The sequence below is a fragment of the Globicephala melas genome, chromosome 21 (assembly GCF_963455315.2).
Source record: "Globicephala melas chromosome 21, mGloMel1.2, whole genome shotgun sequence".
NCBI lineage: Eukaryota > Metazoa > Chordata > Mammalia > Artiodactyla > Delphinidae > Globicephala > Globicephala melas.
In genome coordinates this window covers 33,884,444-33,900,266 of record NC_083334.1, presented here as the reverse complement: position 1 = coordinate 33,900,266, position 15,823 = coordinate 33,884,444, and the positions used below count along the sequence as shown (strand labels likewise).

At 47.6% G+C, this 15,823-nt stretch overlaps 1 protein-coding gene across 6 annotated transcripts in view; it reads right to left on the bottom strand.

Annotated features, from left to right (window-relative positions):
- Nucleotides 1–15,823, bottom strand: part of CSGALNACT1 (chondroitin sulfate N-acetylgalactosaminyltransferase 1) — a 324,300-nt gene that overhangs the window by 8,592 nt on the left and 299,885 nt on the right. For all 6 annotated transcript variants that reach the window (XM_060291556.1, XM_060291555.1, XM_060291560.2 and 3 more), the window contains exons 6-7: nt 5,520–5,698; nt 4,576–4,670 (exon numbers count right to left, since the gene is read on the bottom strand). In XM_060291556.1, the coding sequence (XP_060147539.1) occupies nt 4,576–4,670; nt 5,520–5,698 (274 nt within the window). The remainder of the gene's footprint in view (nt 1–4,575; nt 4,671–5,519; nt 5,699–15,823) is intronic.

Here is a 15,823-nt window from a genome sequence, read left to right as displayed (position 1 = left end):
CAGCCTGGGCTGCAGGGGTCCCGAAGCCGGGCTGCCGCCCCCCATACACCCTGCGTGGGCTGGGCCCTGAGGCTCAGGGGTCACATGCACAGGATCCCAGGGGCTGCGTGTGGTGTGCACGGGCCTCAGGCTGGGAGGCAGCATGACCTGCCCACGATCACTCAGCCAGTCGAGGCCGAGCCCAGACCAGCACCAGGCTGGCCATGACGGTGTCCATTTCTTGACAAATAAGGTGTTTCTCAAGCCACGGCTTTCAAAGAATTGGTCTAAGAATGGACTCAATTGCCACCTCCTCCAGGATTTGTACTAACCCACACTTTTCTACAAGTCTCCTTTCATCGGCATCTGCATGAAAAAGTGAAGTGTTGGGACTTCCCTGGTGGCACAGTGGTTCAGGATCCGTTTGCCAATGCAGGGGACACGGGTTCGAGCCCTGGTCTGGGAAGATCCCACATACTGCAGAGCAACTGAGCCCATGTGCCACAACTACTGAGCCTGCGCTCTAGAGCCCACAAGCCACAACTACTGAGCCCGTGAGCCACAACTACTGAGCCTACAAGCCACAACTACTGAAGCTCGCACACTTAGAGCCTGTGCTCTGCAACAAGAGAAGCCACAGCAATGAGAAGACTGCGCACGGCAACAAAGCGCAGCCCCCGCTCGCTGCAGCTAGAGAAAGCCCACATGCAGCAACAAAAACCCAACACAGCCAAAAATAAATTAAAAAAAAAAATGAAGTGTCTTCTGAAGGGCATCCTGCTGGACCAGGACTCTGCCCAGGGAGCCTGCAACCCAAAGCCAGACCCTCTGCCCCCTGGAAGCACGCGGATGTGGAGAACGTGCCCCTGCCCCCAGCTGTCGCAGTCTGGCCCCATCACTTGAGTTCCCGACCTGCCACCCAGTGCTGAGGGCGTCTGAGCAAGTGACACATGCCTCTGAGCTTCAACGTTCTCACCCGTGACATGAGCGTAGCACTCCTTTTCACCTTACTGACTGTTACACGACAACGTGGGCAGACTGCCGGCTGCCCAAAGGCCACGGACGTGGCATCTGTTAATGTGACTTCTGTTCTCAGCGAATGTCTGCTTCCTGAACAAACAGAAACAGACTAAAAGGACGGACCAGGCCCAGTCAGCACTTTTTAGAAATTTAAACTGAAATGCAGGTCAGTGGTGTAGTACTCTTTGGACTAAAGGAGAGAGAAGGGTGTAACGAGAGAGAGGTGAGGACAGGATCCGCAGACCAGGCGTACGTTGACCAGTCGTCAGACAGTGCCAGGCAGGACCACGTGGCAGAGGGAGCGGCCAGGCACTGTGGGCATCAGTGCCGGAGAGGAGATGGCCCTCGGGGGAGGGCAGCTCAGGAGACACGGGGCAGGGGTGCTCCGGCTGGCATCAAGCCCAGGTGCTGGGGTCGGGTTTACAGACATTTGCCCGGTGATCAGTACGAGAGTCAGATTGTGGAGGGCAGTTCATCCCCCAAAGAATCAGGATTCAGGGCTGTGCTGGCACGGCCAGGACCAGCCCACCACCTGGGCAAGGAAGTCTCTTCCCAGCCCTGTCCAGAGACGTCATGGGGGAGCCTGCACCAGGCCCTGTGGGAGGACTGACTCCCTGAAGATAGACAGCCGGCGCTGGGAGCCAGCTCCTTCCCGCTTCGGAGAGTGGGCTTTAAACACTTCTGAGCACGCCACTGACTTTATGCCTTCAAAGGTTTTTTTTTTAGTGGAATTAATCTGTGTTTTGGAAACGCATCTCTGGCCGAGGGTGAAGGAGAGACTGGAGTGTGAGGGAGAGATGGATCTAGATGACTCCTGCAGTGGCCTCAGCAGGAACTGACAAGGCTCAAACCAAGAGAGGGGATGTCTAAAGTTAGCGGTTACATAAATGAGGGTTATTCCTTTCTCGGAAGGCTGTTTCTACATTAAAGCATCAGCAAGTTTCACCTCAGGTTTAAAACTCTACAAATTAAATATTAGTATGAAACCCCATGATTTCACTTACTACTGATTACTAATGGTCTATACTCAAATGTAAAGAAAGAAGTAACCTGAACACACAAAAAAATCCCTGTAAATTTGGTTTCTCGCCTCTATCTGCAGGCAAACGTTATCAACTGTCAGTGGCAACAGCCAGAAGCAATAAGTGGCACACTGACTACCAAGGTTGTATTTACAGGGCTGCTGGCCAAGGCTCCCATTTGCACGTGGCAGTCATCTGTCACAGACGCATTCTGGACCTGGGCTTTCCTGTCACCTTGACACTGATGTACTCCAGTGCAGGCTCTCAAGAATTTATTAATATATATGTGTCCTATCTTTCAAGACTGAGCCAAAAGGAACCCCTGGCAGGAAGCCTCTCCTAATTTACCCACCTCCAATCACTACCTGTTATTTTATACCTTCTCTGCACCCACATGTTTTCTCTCCACCATATTAACTTCAGGAGTTTGAGGCTCTCCTCTGGTCATTTCCCTTTCTATTTCCGCTCTCACCTAGAACTTAAGCAACTCTGTCTCTGCCACACTAGATAAGGGAATTCTGGTCTTGGCCTGAGCTCTAGCTGGTTGTGTGAACCTGGGCGAGTCTAGGAGAAAGAAGTGAGTGAGTGAAATGACCTGGGGCATCACTGCCACGCATAAGAAACTGCTCCAGTCCCTGACTGCCCCACGCACACCTCAGCTAGCTCTCTATGGGCAGCAAGTGCTCCAGAAATGGCTCATCCAGTAAGAACATAACGGATGCTTTTCTTGTTTGACAGAGACCCCTTTGTCTCAGAGACAATTGCTCTTTCTAGGATAAATAGCCATAAATACTGACTCCTAAAATACCAGACCCGTGTGCTCTGTGGAAGGTCTCAGCTGTATTCGGAGGTGACTGGTAAAGGCTGCAGGATAACTCAGAGGCCTCGGAGCTGTGGACACAGCAATCTGAGTTCTGTTTCTGACTTGACCACTAATTCTGAGGACCTGAGAAGCTGGCTGGACCATGCCAGACCTTGAGCTTCCCTGCAGGAATGGCAATAAAAGCATAAAACTTTTAAATTGTGAAATGAAATGAATTCCTTGAAAGCAAATAAGGTCTTGATTTGAAGTTGAAACATTAATCCTATTCAATGTCAAATGTAAAGCAGTACTTTATTTAAAATCAAAGGAACTTTTATTCTGATTGGTTGAAAGAAAATAAATCCTGCATCCCATTCCCCGCCTCAATCCCTATTAGAAGCTTAGAACTCTATGGAAAGGAAACATGAAGTTTTTCTGTCTCAACAGGAGTGATATCACCTCTAAGTAGTGAAAAACTCTTACTGTGTTTATGTATAAAGCACATGCATACACACAGTATGTACAGATACACAACGAATGTGCAGTATTACAATTTCGCTGGGGGAAGAGAGAACGGTGTTATTACTGTGCTGTGTGCCTCACGCTGCAAGTGAAGCCACGCTAAGACATGGTGAGAAATGAACCTGGTGCAGCCTAGAGGAACCCAGGCTGGAAAAGATCATTACATCAGCTGCCAGAGGTTAACTGGAAGGGGACCCAGGATGGGGTGGGAGGGAACAGGTTTTCCTACTTCTGGAAGTCTCAACACAGAATCAGTCTTCCCAAAGAATTCCACAGAACACATTTTCAATGAAAATCAGTTTACTTTCCCACTGCAGGGAAGCATGGAAGACTGAGTCCCATCACCTCCTCATGGTCAGACAGCGGCTTCCTTTCTCCACTCTGAGAGGTAAAGAAACACGGCTTCGCCACCTCAACAGGAGAGACAGCCGCTTGAGGCAATTCCTACTGCCGCCCCCCAGGCTCAGCCTGAGCTGGCAACAGCTTCAGATAAGCCCTGCTGGCGTCTCTACAGAAGATCACAGCCCAGCTTGGCGATGACAACAGTGGGACATTTTGCCTCGGAGGGGCACACCTTCCAGCAGCACAGGGACCTTCTGCTGGCTTCACCCCGTCCCCCTATTGCCTGTACTCTCTGCGGAATGGACCAGCGAAGACATCTCAGCTTACAGAGAGCCTGGGTGCTGTGTGGGTCCCCTACCCATCACCTGTGCGGCTGGGATCTTAGCACAGAAGTCCCTCCCATATTCCTGTGAAAGCCACCTTGCTGGTGACACTTCTGATGCTAATATGGAATGGTGACGGAGAGCAGGGATCTAGCCCCTGCCCCACTGTGTGCCTGGTGGGGGGGGGGCACCTCTTCCTGACTTCCGTTTTCCACCTGTCAGATGGGAACCTAAATCTCACCTTTCTTACCTCATAGGATTGTAATAATAAAGGGGAAATGTGCTGCAACCATAATGCAATAATACTGGTTTCCAAAACCGTAGAAGAAAACTATGAAATTACCTTTCTGTAAGGTACTATTCCTATTTATTTTCCACTTTTAAATACTGCAAGCCTTTTAATCAACGAGGCGCTGGGAACAAAGGCCAGAACACCTGTCACACTTACAAATTACTCTGGGAAGCAATCCACAGGTTTCCACTCACCTCCACTCATGGTCAGGTGCCCCTGGTGACGAAAGACATGAAACAGAGCCCCACCAAGGCCCCTCGGGGGAGCACTCACCAGCTGCTTTTCTAAGGGAGGGATCGAGTCATGATGGCCGTATATTATGCCAGGATTGTACTGACTGAAAAGGACCGGATAAAATACCTTCTTCCCTGCAAACCAGAAAACAAACATATGCGCTAAGCGACAGATAAAGCTGTTAGGTTTGTTCATTTATATGCGACCGTCAGAAACAGCCTAGGGATCTGCGTCCACTGTCCCTTTTGCCTCCACTGGTCTCTGACACAGACCTTAGCAGTACTGCGGCAGGTAGACCAGATGGACACACACGGATTCCCGACTTCCCAGCACAAGGCTAATGTTCTAAGCTCTGACGGCCAGTGGACCTGGCACTGGGCACAACTAGTGGGCGTGGGTGTGAAAGAGGGCCCCAGTGCCCCCGTCCTGCCAGACCTTAACCCTTTAACTGCTGGCTCGTGGGGCAGTCAGCCAGGGTGACCTCAGGCAGCAGGAAAAGACTTTGGGAGCCCCGGGTAGCTGCTCTTTACCAATTTTCACAGAAGAATTTCAGTATCTGAACAACGGACATGGCCATTCCGGTGGTTATCAGCTGAGTATCGGCCTTGCCGCCGAGTCAAAGCTATGAGGACAATTTTCATACTGTGGGTTCTTTCTGTCTGGAGCCCCCCCTGCCCCGGTAAACGCCCATGGCCACTCCTTCCCTTCGGTTTCCGTGGTGTCTCCCAGGCCCAATCCTCCCCACCACACCTGCTCCCTGGTCATCCCCTAAAGCTGCCCTCCTAGGGGAGAATGGAAAAGGGCTGTACACACGAACTTGGGACCAAGAGTCCCAGAGCTATGGTGGCTGACAGGCCCCCAGCACGACACCAAAGGAGGATCAAAGCAGACGGCATCCTTGTCTTTGTCCGCGGGGTAAATAAGGCAGATCCAGGAGCGGGTCGGCGGGGCGAGCTAAGAGGTGCTCGGGAGCGGAGCCCCACCTGGCTGCGTGTTCAGCCTGCAGGTGTTGAGGAGCTCGGAGGTGAAGTAGATGTCCACGTCGCAGAAGAAGAGCAGCACGTTGCGCCCCGTCCAGGAGCGGGCGCCCACGTCCAGCCCCTTTCCCCGGGAGAACTCCCCATTCAGCTGGATGAAGGTGAAGTTCCTGAAGTTGGCGGCTCTGAAAGGTGAGACCACACACAGTCACTCAGGTGCCCGGGCTTGCTGCCGGTGGAATCCCCTGGAAAACACACAACCGAGGCCCACGACATCTCACCACGTGTCTTCTGTGACCCGAGGGCACTGGGATTAAGGGTACCAAGGACACTTGAGAAGTCTTAGCACCAATTTATTTTTTCTTTTTCTAGCAGTTTCCCCATATTGAAAACTACTGTCACGGCTAACGTGTGCTCCTCATGCGGGGGAGAACGTGAGCCAGTGAAGACCAGGTGACAGAACCCGGGACAATCCCAATGCCTCTGGAGCCAATGAAACCAGTGGCCAAGGAAATAAAGCCGCACTGCAATGGCCCCACTGAGCAGCTTCTCATCGGGGTTCCCTCCAGGAACCCGGCAGCGTGGTCCGGGTGCATGTCTATCCCTAGACACGCTTACACCTGGATCCCTTCCCCACCCGAAGGTAAAACAGCCGAGCACAGTAAGGAAATGACACTTGGATTCAGGAGATGAGGACGTTTGGGACCTGGCTCCCCTGTGGATTAACACTGTGATCTAGGCAAGCCCATTAATCTCCTGGAGGCTCAGCTGCCTCGTCTGCAAAACAGAAATAACGACACCTTCCTTAACTGCTCTCAGGGTGATCAGCGTGGTAAGTGACGCTAAGAGTATAACGCGCACCAGGGGAGCATCCTCCAGTCTGTTACCAGCACAGGCCTGAGGTAATGGAGTCCAGGTGCTTCTTCACCTGGCTGCTCTCTCCCAGAACCTTCTGAGATGCGGCACGTCTTGAGCAAAAATTCCAGGAATTCATCTAGTACCTTGTGGGACAGGGACTGTCTTCTCCCAGAGACCCACTCTGGGTCCTACTGGACTCCCAATTCCACTTGTACAGGCCTGGCATCTGGCCAGCCCCTCTCCCGTGACACACCCTTCCTGTCCTGATGGTTTCCTCGCCCCCAGCTCAGAGCCCGCCCCCCACCCAGCCTACCCCATCCCCCGATTCTCTCTTATCCTGATGCCTCAAAAGAGGTTCAAAACCCATCTCCCTTGTTTAAAGTCTGTAACTATCTCGGGTAAAGGTCACCACAAATACAGTCATAAACTTTTCAACTGTATCTGGTAGTTTAATCGGTGGAACTAGTTCTGCTACCCCTTCCTTGACTTGTCACCTCCTTTCAGACCTGGCAGTGAGCTTGGGTTTTTTATCCTGGGAATCTGGGTCCAAGCTTGTCTGAGTCTGAGGCCAAACATGCTTTTCAGATTAAGGCAGAAGGCCTGGTGCCTGGAGGAGACCTGGCGTGTAAGCCAGGAGCCCAGGTCCAGGGCCTGGAGCTGCCCAGCCCCACTGGGTACCCAGTGGATGCTGGTGACTAACCGTGTCCACAGACGAATGACTGCAATCCAGCACTGCCTCTCATTATTTGGGGCAGTCACTCCACTTCTCTGCCCTCAGTTTCCTTGCTGCAAAGCCTCATGGTACAGACCTCAGGCCCTTTACATGCTAAGGTTCTACTGTTGGATGATTCAGCCCAGCACTGCTCTACCCGGTTCTACTCTTTCAGAACTCCGTTTTGACTCTTCTCTCTGGGTAGGCAGGTCCCAGTTCCTATTTTCTGTGAGTCGCCTGGGGGTTATGCCCCAGCATTCCCTAGCAGGGACAGCGCTGCCCCCTTGTCCGCAAAGAAGACATCCAGGTGGAGTGAGACCCTCGCAGCATCTCTGCATCCCCTGGAGGTTTCTACAGCCCACTTCCCCCTGCCCTACTTGATCAGTTCTCAGGAAAGTTCTACCCTTGGGAGATGCCTGGGTTTTCACCTGTTCATCTTAGCTAGCCTCACAGAACTTGTCCACTGTGCAGTGGGCCGGCTTTCTCTCACAGCTGTAGCAGGTCTCTTTTCTCAACTGTCTCACAGTTCATACTCTGTGAGACCACAGGGACTAACTTCCAGGGCAGGGAGGGCTTACGTGCCCAAGCACCAAATCCTTGTTCACGTGTATCTGACTCATGACCCAGGTGGCTCCTCCCAGAGGTTTCCCAGGGTCTATCATTAGAGATTGCAAATAGAAAAATGCTTCACATTTGAACGATGGCAAGAAACTTTCTCCAAGAGTAGGGGAAGGCAGGTCCTTAATTCACTGTGTTAAAGACCAGCAAGATTTTTGTCCCAAACAGCTTACAGTCCATTTGTGTTGACATATCAAATATTTACACACAAATAGTATATTTGCTATTTACTGTGTAGAATATCAAACATTTACACAAAGTGGAGTCGTGTTTAATACTTACATAAGAATACAGGCAGCATTAGAAGCTGAACTAACAGCATCGAAGGCATGACCAGCCAGGGGGCTGAGTGAGTGGTCGGGAGGCAGCAGAGGGCTACAGGTCCAGGGAGAGTGGTGACTGGGGGAACACATGTACCCCACACAGAGCTTTGTCTCATTTGTTCTGTCCCCCAATGCCCCAAGCCCTGGTCTGAACTCTGCTGATGGACTGCCCTTCTCTGCCCTGCTGCAGTGGGTGGAGGTGGGAGAAAGGGAGGGGAGGAGAGGGGGAGGGGAGGGGGGAGGGGAGGGGAGGAAGAGGGGAGAAAGGGGCGGGGGAGGGGTGGGGGAGGGGAGGGCAGGGAAGGGAGCTTGCCTGTTGGTCACCGTCCCTGGGAAAGGGGGCTGGGACAGCTCACCGTCCTAGTGCTTGAGATGACCTTGAGGTAGAATTTATTTTAAAGTCTTAGAACATCAGCCTCCATGCTTCAGTGTGTGGTCTGTAGAGGAAGAGCTCTCGGGGAACGGGTGCCAGGTCCATGGCCGGATGCACACGCAATCTGCCTCCTCTCTCTTTGTCCAACCTCCCAACGAGGATGAGATAAGCCATGTTACACCCACGGCACCACCCAACCTGACTGTGCACTTTAAACCCACTCTCCAGCGCGTCCACAGGCCAGACGCAAAGCCCCAGGACACAGTTCCTGCCACTTGCTGTCCACACAGCGGCCCCTCTGCCCCACGGGCCCCGGCCGTCTCTGCTTCCCACGCCTCACAGAACCCTGGCTTCCCATCCACCCTGATCAACGCCGGCCGGCAGGGGACATGAGGGACCTGGACAAGACTGCACACCGAGTCCCTGCTGGCCTGGGAAGCCCCATCGGCCGGTCCTGGGCCCTGGAGAGGCGCAGGGTAACTCTGTCACCATCCGTGGTTCCCAGTGGGGCGGCCAGGTCACTGTGCTCAGTTACACGTCTGTCTGCAGGTGGATATCGGTGCTGCCCTCTTCCTGATCACTCAGCCCAACACCCCCTATAATTAACCAGGACCCCTCCTTCTCCTCTCTTGCCATCAGGAAGGACCTCTGATAATTGACACGTGATCTCTGCTGAGAAAGAGGGCTGAGCGGGAGACACCAGAAACCAAATCAGAACAACTTCCCTCCCCTCTTCTCCAGAATGGCGAGATGAACACACTGCGAAGCATCTGGGCTGGGAGTGGGACGCCCCCTCCCATCTCGGACTCATCAGCACCAGCTCCGGAGCACAGGGTGCACGGGATGAAGGGACACCAGCTTCTGCAGGATAACCGGGCCCCCGACCTTCCTGCAGAGGGACTTGCTCGCTGGGCCCAAGCATCCTGCCCAGCAGCACGTGGACAGCATACTAAGAGGCTGTGCAGAAGCAAGGACACATTTCAACACAGAACACTGACTGGCCCGTGGGGTCGTGGGTTTGGGAATGTGCATGACACGACCACAGTGCCACAACCCCAGATGCAGGCCGCAAAGCTACACGGGCAGGGGCCCTGTTTAGTTCTCTGTTCATCCCCATCCCCTCTGCAGCGACCAGCCGGAAGATGGGCACCAAGAGCATGGACGCACTGGGGCCTCCTGTGTCAGCTCAGTGGTCTCTCCCTGGAATCCACCTCCTCCTCTGACTCCAGTGAAGATCCCACCCAATCCTCATGGCCCACAGCGAGTGTCACTGCCTTTCACCCTCCTGTGAAACAAGGTGCCCTCTCTGGGCCCCCAGGCGTTTGGGCCAGTTCCGCCTCCGTTCTCCTGGGCCCAGTGCATTCTCGTGCCCTGTGCACTGGACCACCTGGTCTGTCCTCTAAACCCTGGAGGACAGGGATTGCTTTATTTTCTTATCTCTGTCTTCAGAGATTATCAGCACTGTGCGGTAAGTGGCGCCCATGGGGACACAGTGCAGCTCAATAAACACTGGGTGAATCAAGAGACGAGTCAATGTAAAACACAGAGTGCGTCTCAAACCTGTCACTGTGGGAGATGCTGCCCCAAGACACCACCTCATCCCCTCAGGTGGGCACCGGAGAGGCCCTCACACATCCTAAGCCCACCTCCCCCATCAGAAAGAGGCTCCAACCAACATGTTCCCAAGAACAGGCACAAAAAAAGCTTTTAAGAAGATGACAAATATGTAAGTAACAGAAAAAAAGAGAGCTGAAGAAAATAAAATGCAATTTGGTTTGAAATATTTAATTTAGCCATACAAAGAAATGTAATATTTAGCGGCATGTCTGGAGTAATGGCCTCATGAGGAATGGGCTTTTTCATGGTAGAATGTGGGCATTATACTCCTTACTATGTAATTTCCTGTTATGAATCAGAGTCTGCAGTTCCAAATGGCCCCAGGATTACTTATAATTATTTCTTCTCTTTTCTTCTTGAATTGTATTATCAACTGATGAAACTCTTGAGTCTCTCATTCAATTCCTTTCTTTTATATCATAAGGCTGATGCACTGAGTCTCCTCCAGGTTATATGTAGTCATGCTGACAGAGGTTAAAATGACCTGAGGCAGCCACTGTTTCAACCGGAGATTTAATTTCTCTAATTGACATGCATTTCCCAGAACTGCTGGCTTAAAAATGATAAAAGATCTTGCTGTCTAATGTGATTTACTCTAATACAAATTTCTTCCCACCCCTGCAAGGAAATTCTCTTAATGTGACACTTCCCACAAGAGCCCTTCATAAAAAAGAAGAAAAAACCTTTAAAAATTTACATAGAAATATTATATTTGATGTATAACTTAAAAATTTAAATCTAACAGCCCTGAATATTGACATTTCTTATGAGTTCTATTTACTAAAGGGATCTGAATGTGGTAAGTAATTTAAGGCTAAATATATTCTCAGCCAGTTGTTCACAGTAGGCATTTTAAACAATTTAGAGTTTTCTAGTTTCTGAGCTTATATACAAGCCTGCTTATACAATTGTTTTAGCAGTTTCTTTTGAAAATATAAATAAAATTGACAAACCTTTAGCTTATTATCTAGAAAAATAAGAGAGATGACTCAAATTAATAAAATTATAAACAAAAAAAGGAGACATTACAACTGATACCACAGAAATCCCCAATATTGTAAGAGACAACTATGAAAAATTACATGCTGACAAATTAGATAACTTAGTAAAAATGGATAAATTCCTAGAAACACACAACACTCAAGACTGAATCATGAAGTAATAGAAAATCTGAACAGACAAATAATGAACAAGGAGATGAAAACCTCCCAACAAATAAAAGCCCAGGGTTAGATAGCTTTACAGATGAATTCTACCAAACATTTAAAGAAGTAATTCCAATCCTTCTCAAATTCTTCCAAAATATTGAAGAGGAAGGAACACTTCCAAACTCATTTTATGAGGCTAGCATTACCCTGATACCAAAGTCAAACAAAAACACAACAAGAAAAGAAAATTACAGGCCAATATCCCTGAACATAATGCAAAATCTTCAACAGAATACTAGCAAATTGAATTCAAGAGTTCATTAAAATGATCATAGGCCATGATCAAGCGAGATCTATCCCTGGGATGCAAGGATGGTTCAACATCTGAAAATTTTAAAATGTTATACATCACATTAACAGAATGATGAATAAAAATCATATTATTATTTCAATAGATGCAGAAAAAATTCAAACAAAATTCAAACATCCTCTTATGATAGAAACTCTCAACAAATTAGGAATAGAAGGAATGTACCTAAACATAATAAAGGCCATATATTATAAGTCCACAGCTAACATCATACTCAACGGTAAAAATTTAAAAGCTTTCCTTCTAAGATCAGGAACAAGACAAGGATGTCCACTCTCGCCACTTTTATACAGTACAGTATTGGAAGTCCTAGCCAGATCAATTAAGCAACTAAAGGAAATAAAATGCATCCAAATTGGAAAGGAAGAAGTAAAACTGTCACTATTTGCAGATGGCATGATACTATCTATAGAAAACCCTAATGACTTCCCAGAAAAACCATTTTAACTAATAAATGAATTCAGTAAAGTTTCAGGGAACAAAATAACATATAAAAAATCAGTTGTGTGTCTATCAATACAGATTTATAGTTACTGCTTTATGAAGTTATCTTTTTACTTTTACATCAGATAAGAAAAAAGCATAAGCAAGAAATACATTTATACTGTGTCTCATATTTCCCTATGTAGTAACTTTTATTGGCCCTCTGTATTTCTTCACATGGATTTGAGTTTGTGTCCAGTGTCCTTTCATGTCAGCCTCAAGGACTCCTTTCATTATTTCTTGTGGGGTAGGTTTACTAGTGATAAAGTCTTTCAGTTCTTAACTGAGGAGGTCTTAATTTTTCTTTCAATTTTGATGGATGGTTTTGCTGAATATTGAATTCTTGGTTGCCAGTACTTTACTTTCAGCACTTTGAATATGCCACCCCACTTTCCATCTCATTAAGGATCCCATGGACCTGATGAGTTGCTTCACTCTTGCTGCTTATGTAATACGGAAGAACAAATCTGACTCCATATTGGATCTGTTTCTTTTACTTTCTTTGTATACTGCTTTTGCTAGAAATTAAATACGTTGGCTATAGCCTGAAATATACAGGGTAGCCCATTCTCAAGGCTCTGACCTTTAAAGGTATAACTCTTTTCCATTCATATAGAGATAAAAAGTTGCAGAACAGAGAACAACATTTGTCTTGTTGGAGGTTTACAGGAACAACGTTACCTGACCTACCTGACCTACACGGACAGCTGCAAGAACGAAGGATTCCAGCACCAAGAAGTTTTCAACAACTAACCACACCCCCTCCCCTTTTAGTATAAAAGGAACCTGAATTCTAACTCAGGAAAGATGGTTCTTTAGGACTCTAGTCCACCATCTTCCAGGTCTGCTGGCTTTCCAAATAAAGTCGTTATTCCTTCCTTGCCCCAACAATTTGTCTCTTGATTTACTGGCCTGTTGTGCAGTAAGCAGTACGAGCTTGGACTCAGTAACACAGATCCTTTCTCTCTTTGTTTTTCAACCATTTGACTCTGATATGTCTAATGTGCATTTCTTTGAGTTTTCCTGTTTGGAGTTTTTGAGCTTCTTGGATGTGTAGATTAATGTTTTCATCAAATACAGGGAGTCTGGGGCCATTATTTCTTCAGATATTTTTTCCTGCCTCTTTCTCTCCTATCCTGGTACTCCCATTGTGTCTATGTTGGCATGCTTGACGGTATCCTGCAGGTCTCTGAGGTTTTCTATTACTTCATTCTTTTTTATTTTTGTTTCTCAAACTATATCATATATCAATTGACCTATTTTAAAGTTCACTGATTCTTTCTTCTGCCTGTTCAAACCTGATGTTGAGGCCCCACAGTGAATTTTAAATATTGTACTTTTCAACTCCAGACTTTCTATTTGGTTCTTTTTGTAACTGATCTCTCTATATTTGGTGAGACATGGTTCTCATACTTTTCTTTGTGTTTTAAACATGGTCTCTTTTAACTCTTTGAACATATTTAATACAGTTGACAATGTCTTTGTCTAGTAAGTACAACACCTGTGCTTCCTCAGGAACAATTTCTAATGATTGATTTTGTTCTCTGTGCATGAGCCATATTTTCTTGTTTCTTTGCATGCCTCGTAATTTTTTGTTTAAAGCTAAACTTTTTTTTTTTTTTTTTTTTTGGTACGCGGGCCTCTCACTGTTGTGGCCTCTCCCGTTGCGGAGCACAGGCTCCAGACGCGCAGGCTCAGCGGCCATGGTTCACGGGCCCAGCCGCTCCACGGCATGTGGGATCTTCCCAGACCGGGGCACGAACCTGTGTCCCCTGCATCGGCAGGGAGACTCTCAACCACTGCGCACCACCAGGGAAGCCCTAAAGCTAAACATTTTAAGTAATGTAATGTGGCAGCCCTGGAAATCAGAATCTCCACCCCCCTCAGGGTTTTGCTATTGTTGCTCTTTGTTGTTTGTTTGTTTAGTGACTTTCCTGAACTAATTCTGTAAAGTGTACTCTTGTGTGTGACCACTTAGTGGTAAGCTAATGATTAAGCAGGGATTTCCTTAAATGTCTGGAACCAACAAGTCTCCCAGTCTTTGCCAGGGGACTCTGTGTGCATGGTGGGGACTCTGTGAGCATGGTGGGGCATGTCATCAACACACAACCAAGCAGGTAACAACTTACCTGAGCCTTTACTTCCTTCTTGCACAGAGCCTCAAGATCAGTCAGAGGTAAAAAGTAAGGGCCTGCTCAGGTCTTTCCTAAGTATGAGCACAGCCTCTGGATCCCCAGGAACGTGCTGGAGCTTTCAAAGCCCCTTTGGAGATCTCACTCCTCAGATTCACCTTCTGAGCTTTTTGGTTAGTCTACTGTTTGCCCCAACTCTTATCTACACCTCAGGCAGCCACAAAGGTAAAGACTTCCTATAATTGTTTTTTGTCAAATACCCCTGGATAAAAGGTTCCAGGGGAGGCCTCTGAGTCAGGTCAAATGAAGACAACCTTGTGAGCAGGGTCTGCCCGGCTGTGATTCTTATGCGCTGCTGGTCCTCAAGGCTACTGAAGAGCTGGGGGCGGAGGTGAAATGGGGCAAGTCAAAGTTCACAAAGCTCCCTGTTCACACCAAAATTCAGTCATTTGGATAAACACTTTCCAGACTGTTGCAAACTTTAATTTCCATAGTTCTTAAAAAAGTTGATTCTGAGAATTTTTAGTAATTTTCTCACTGTTTTTATGGAGGAAAATTTTGCAAGCTCTTTATTCCACCATTTTCACTGATATCACCTTTTTTTAACTGTTGCATTATATTCCATTGTATGAACTTAATATCATTTAATTTTTTCCATAATATATTTTCCCCCAACGTTTTACTTGGAAAAAATTTAAACCTTTAGAAGTGTTGTAAGCATAGTAAAGTACCCATATACCATCATCCAGATTCACCAAGTGTTAAAGTTTTGCCATATTTCCCCCCTCCCTCCCTCCCTTCCTTTCTTCCTTCCTCTGAACCATTTGAAGTTGCAGACATCACGGCAACTTCACTTTCAAAGGTAAGTACTCCCCAAGAACCAGGACACTCGCCTTTATAACATTATAACAATGTAATAATGACACTCAAGAAATTTAACACTGTCACAATACTATAACCTATATGCCATGTTTGAATCCCCCACAGAACAACTTGGAATACCTAAAAATACAGGCATATCTCCACAAAGAGCTGGTCACCAAGCAGAGTCATGCTTAGCCCCTTCTCTGGCAGATGCCCAGTGAGATGGCCACAGGCCTAGGTGCTGCCTTCACCTATGAGGTGCTTCCCAGGATCCAAGACTCTTTATCTTCTAGGAAGGAATTCATTGTGTAGCTTTTTTCATTTTAGCAGATGAGATTCTTATCTAAAACGTCCTTGTTTATGAAAAAATATTAAAACAAAGCAACAATTCTCAAATTTCAGACAACTTTCCCCCCAATTTTCTTTTGAAATGTTCTGATAAAATGTTCCTGAGGGTACACATCAAGCAAATCCCTTCAAAGAGGCATGAAATGTGGACAACACCATGGCAACAGGGCATCTTCCTGACAACACACACACACAAAACCCTCTCTCAGACACATACTCACAGGACAGGGCAGTATCTCAGTTCTAGTGCTTCAACGTCAGAGGTGATTCTACTGAAAGATGCCTTTGTGTCCTGACGAGTGGACAAAGATGAAGATACCATGCAGTAAATTATAACTCATGCAAATCCACCAACCAGTATGAATTTTTTTAAATTTCCTAATACACAGCTCCAAGCAAATGTCCACCTAGGCCAGAATTCCTCAAAATGTGGGCCATGGACCACCCATATCAGCATCACAGGT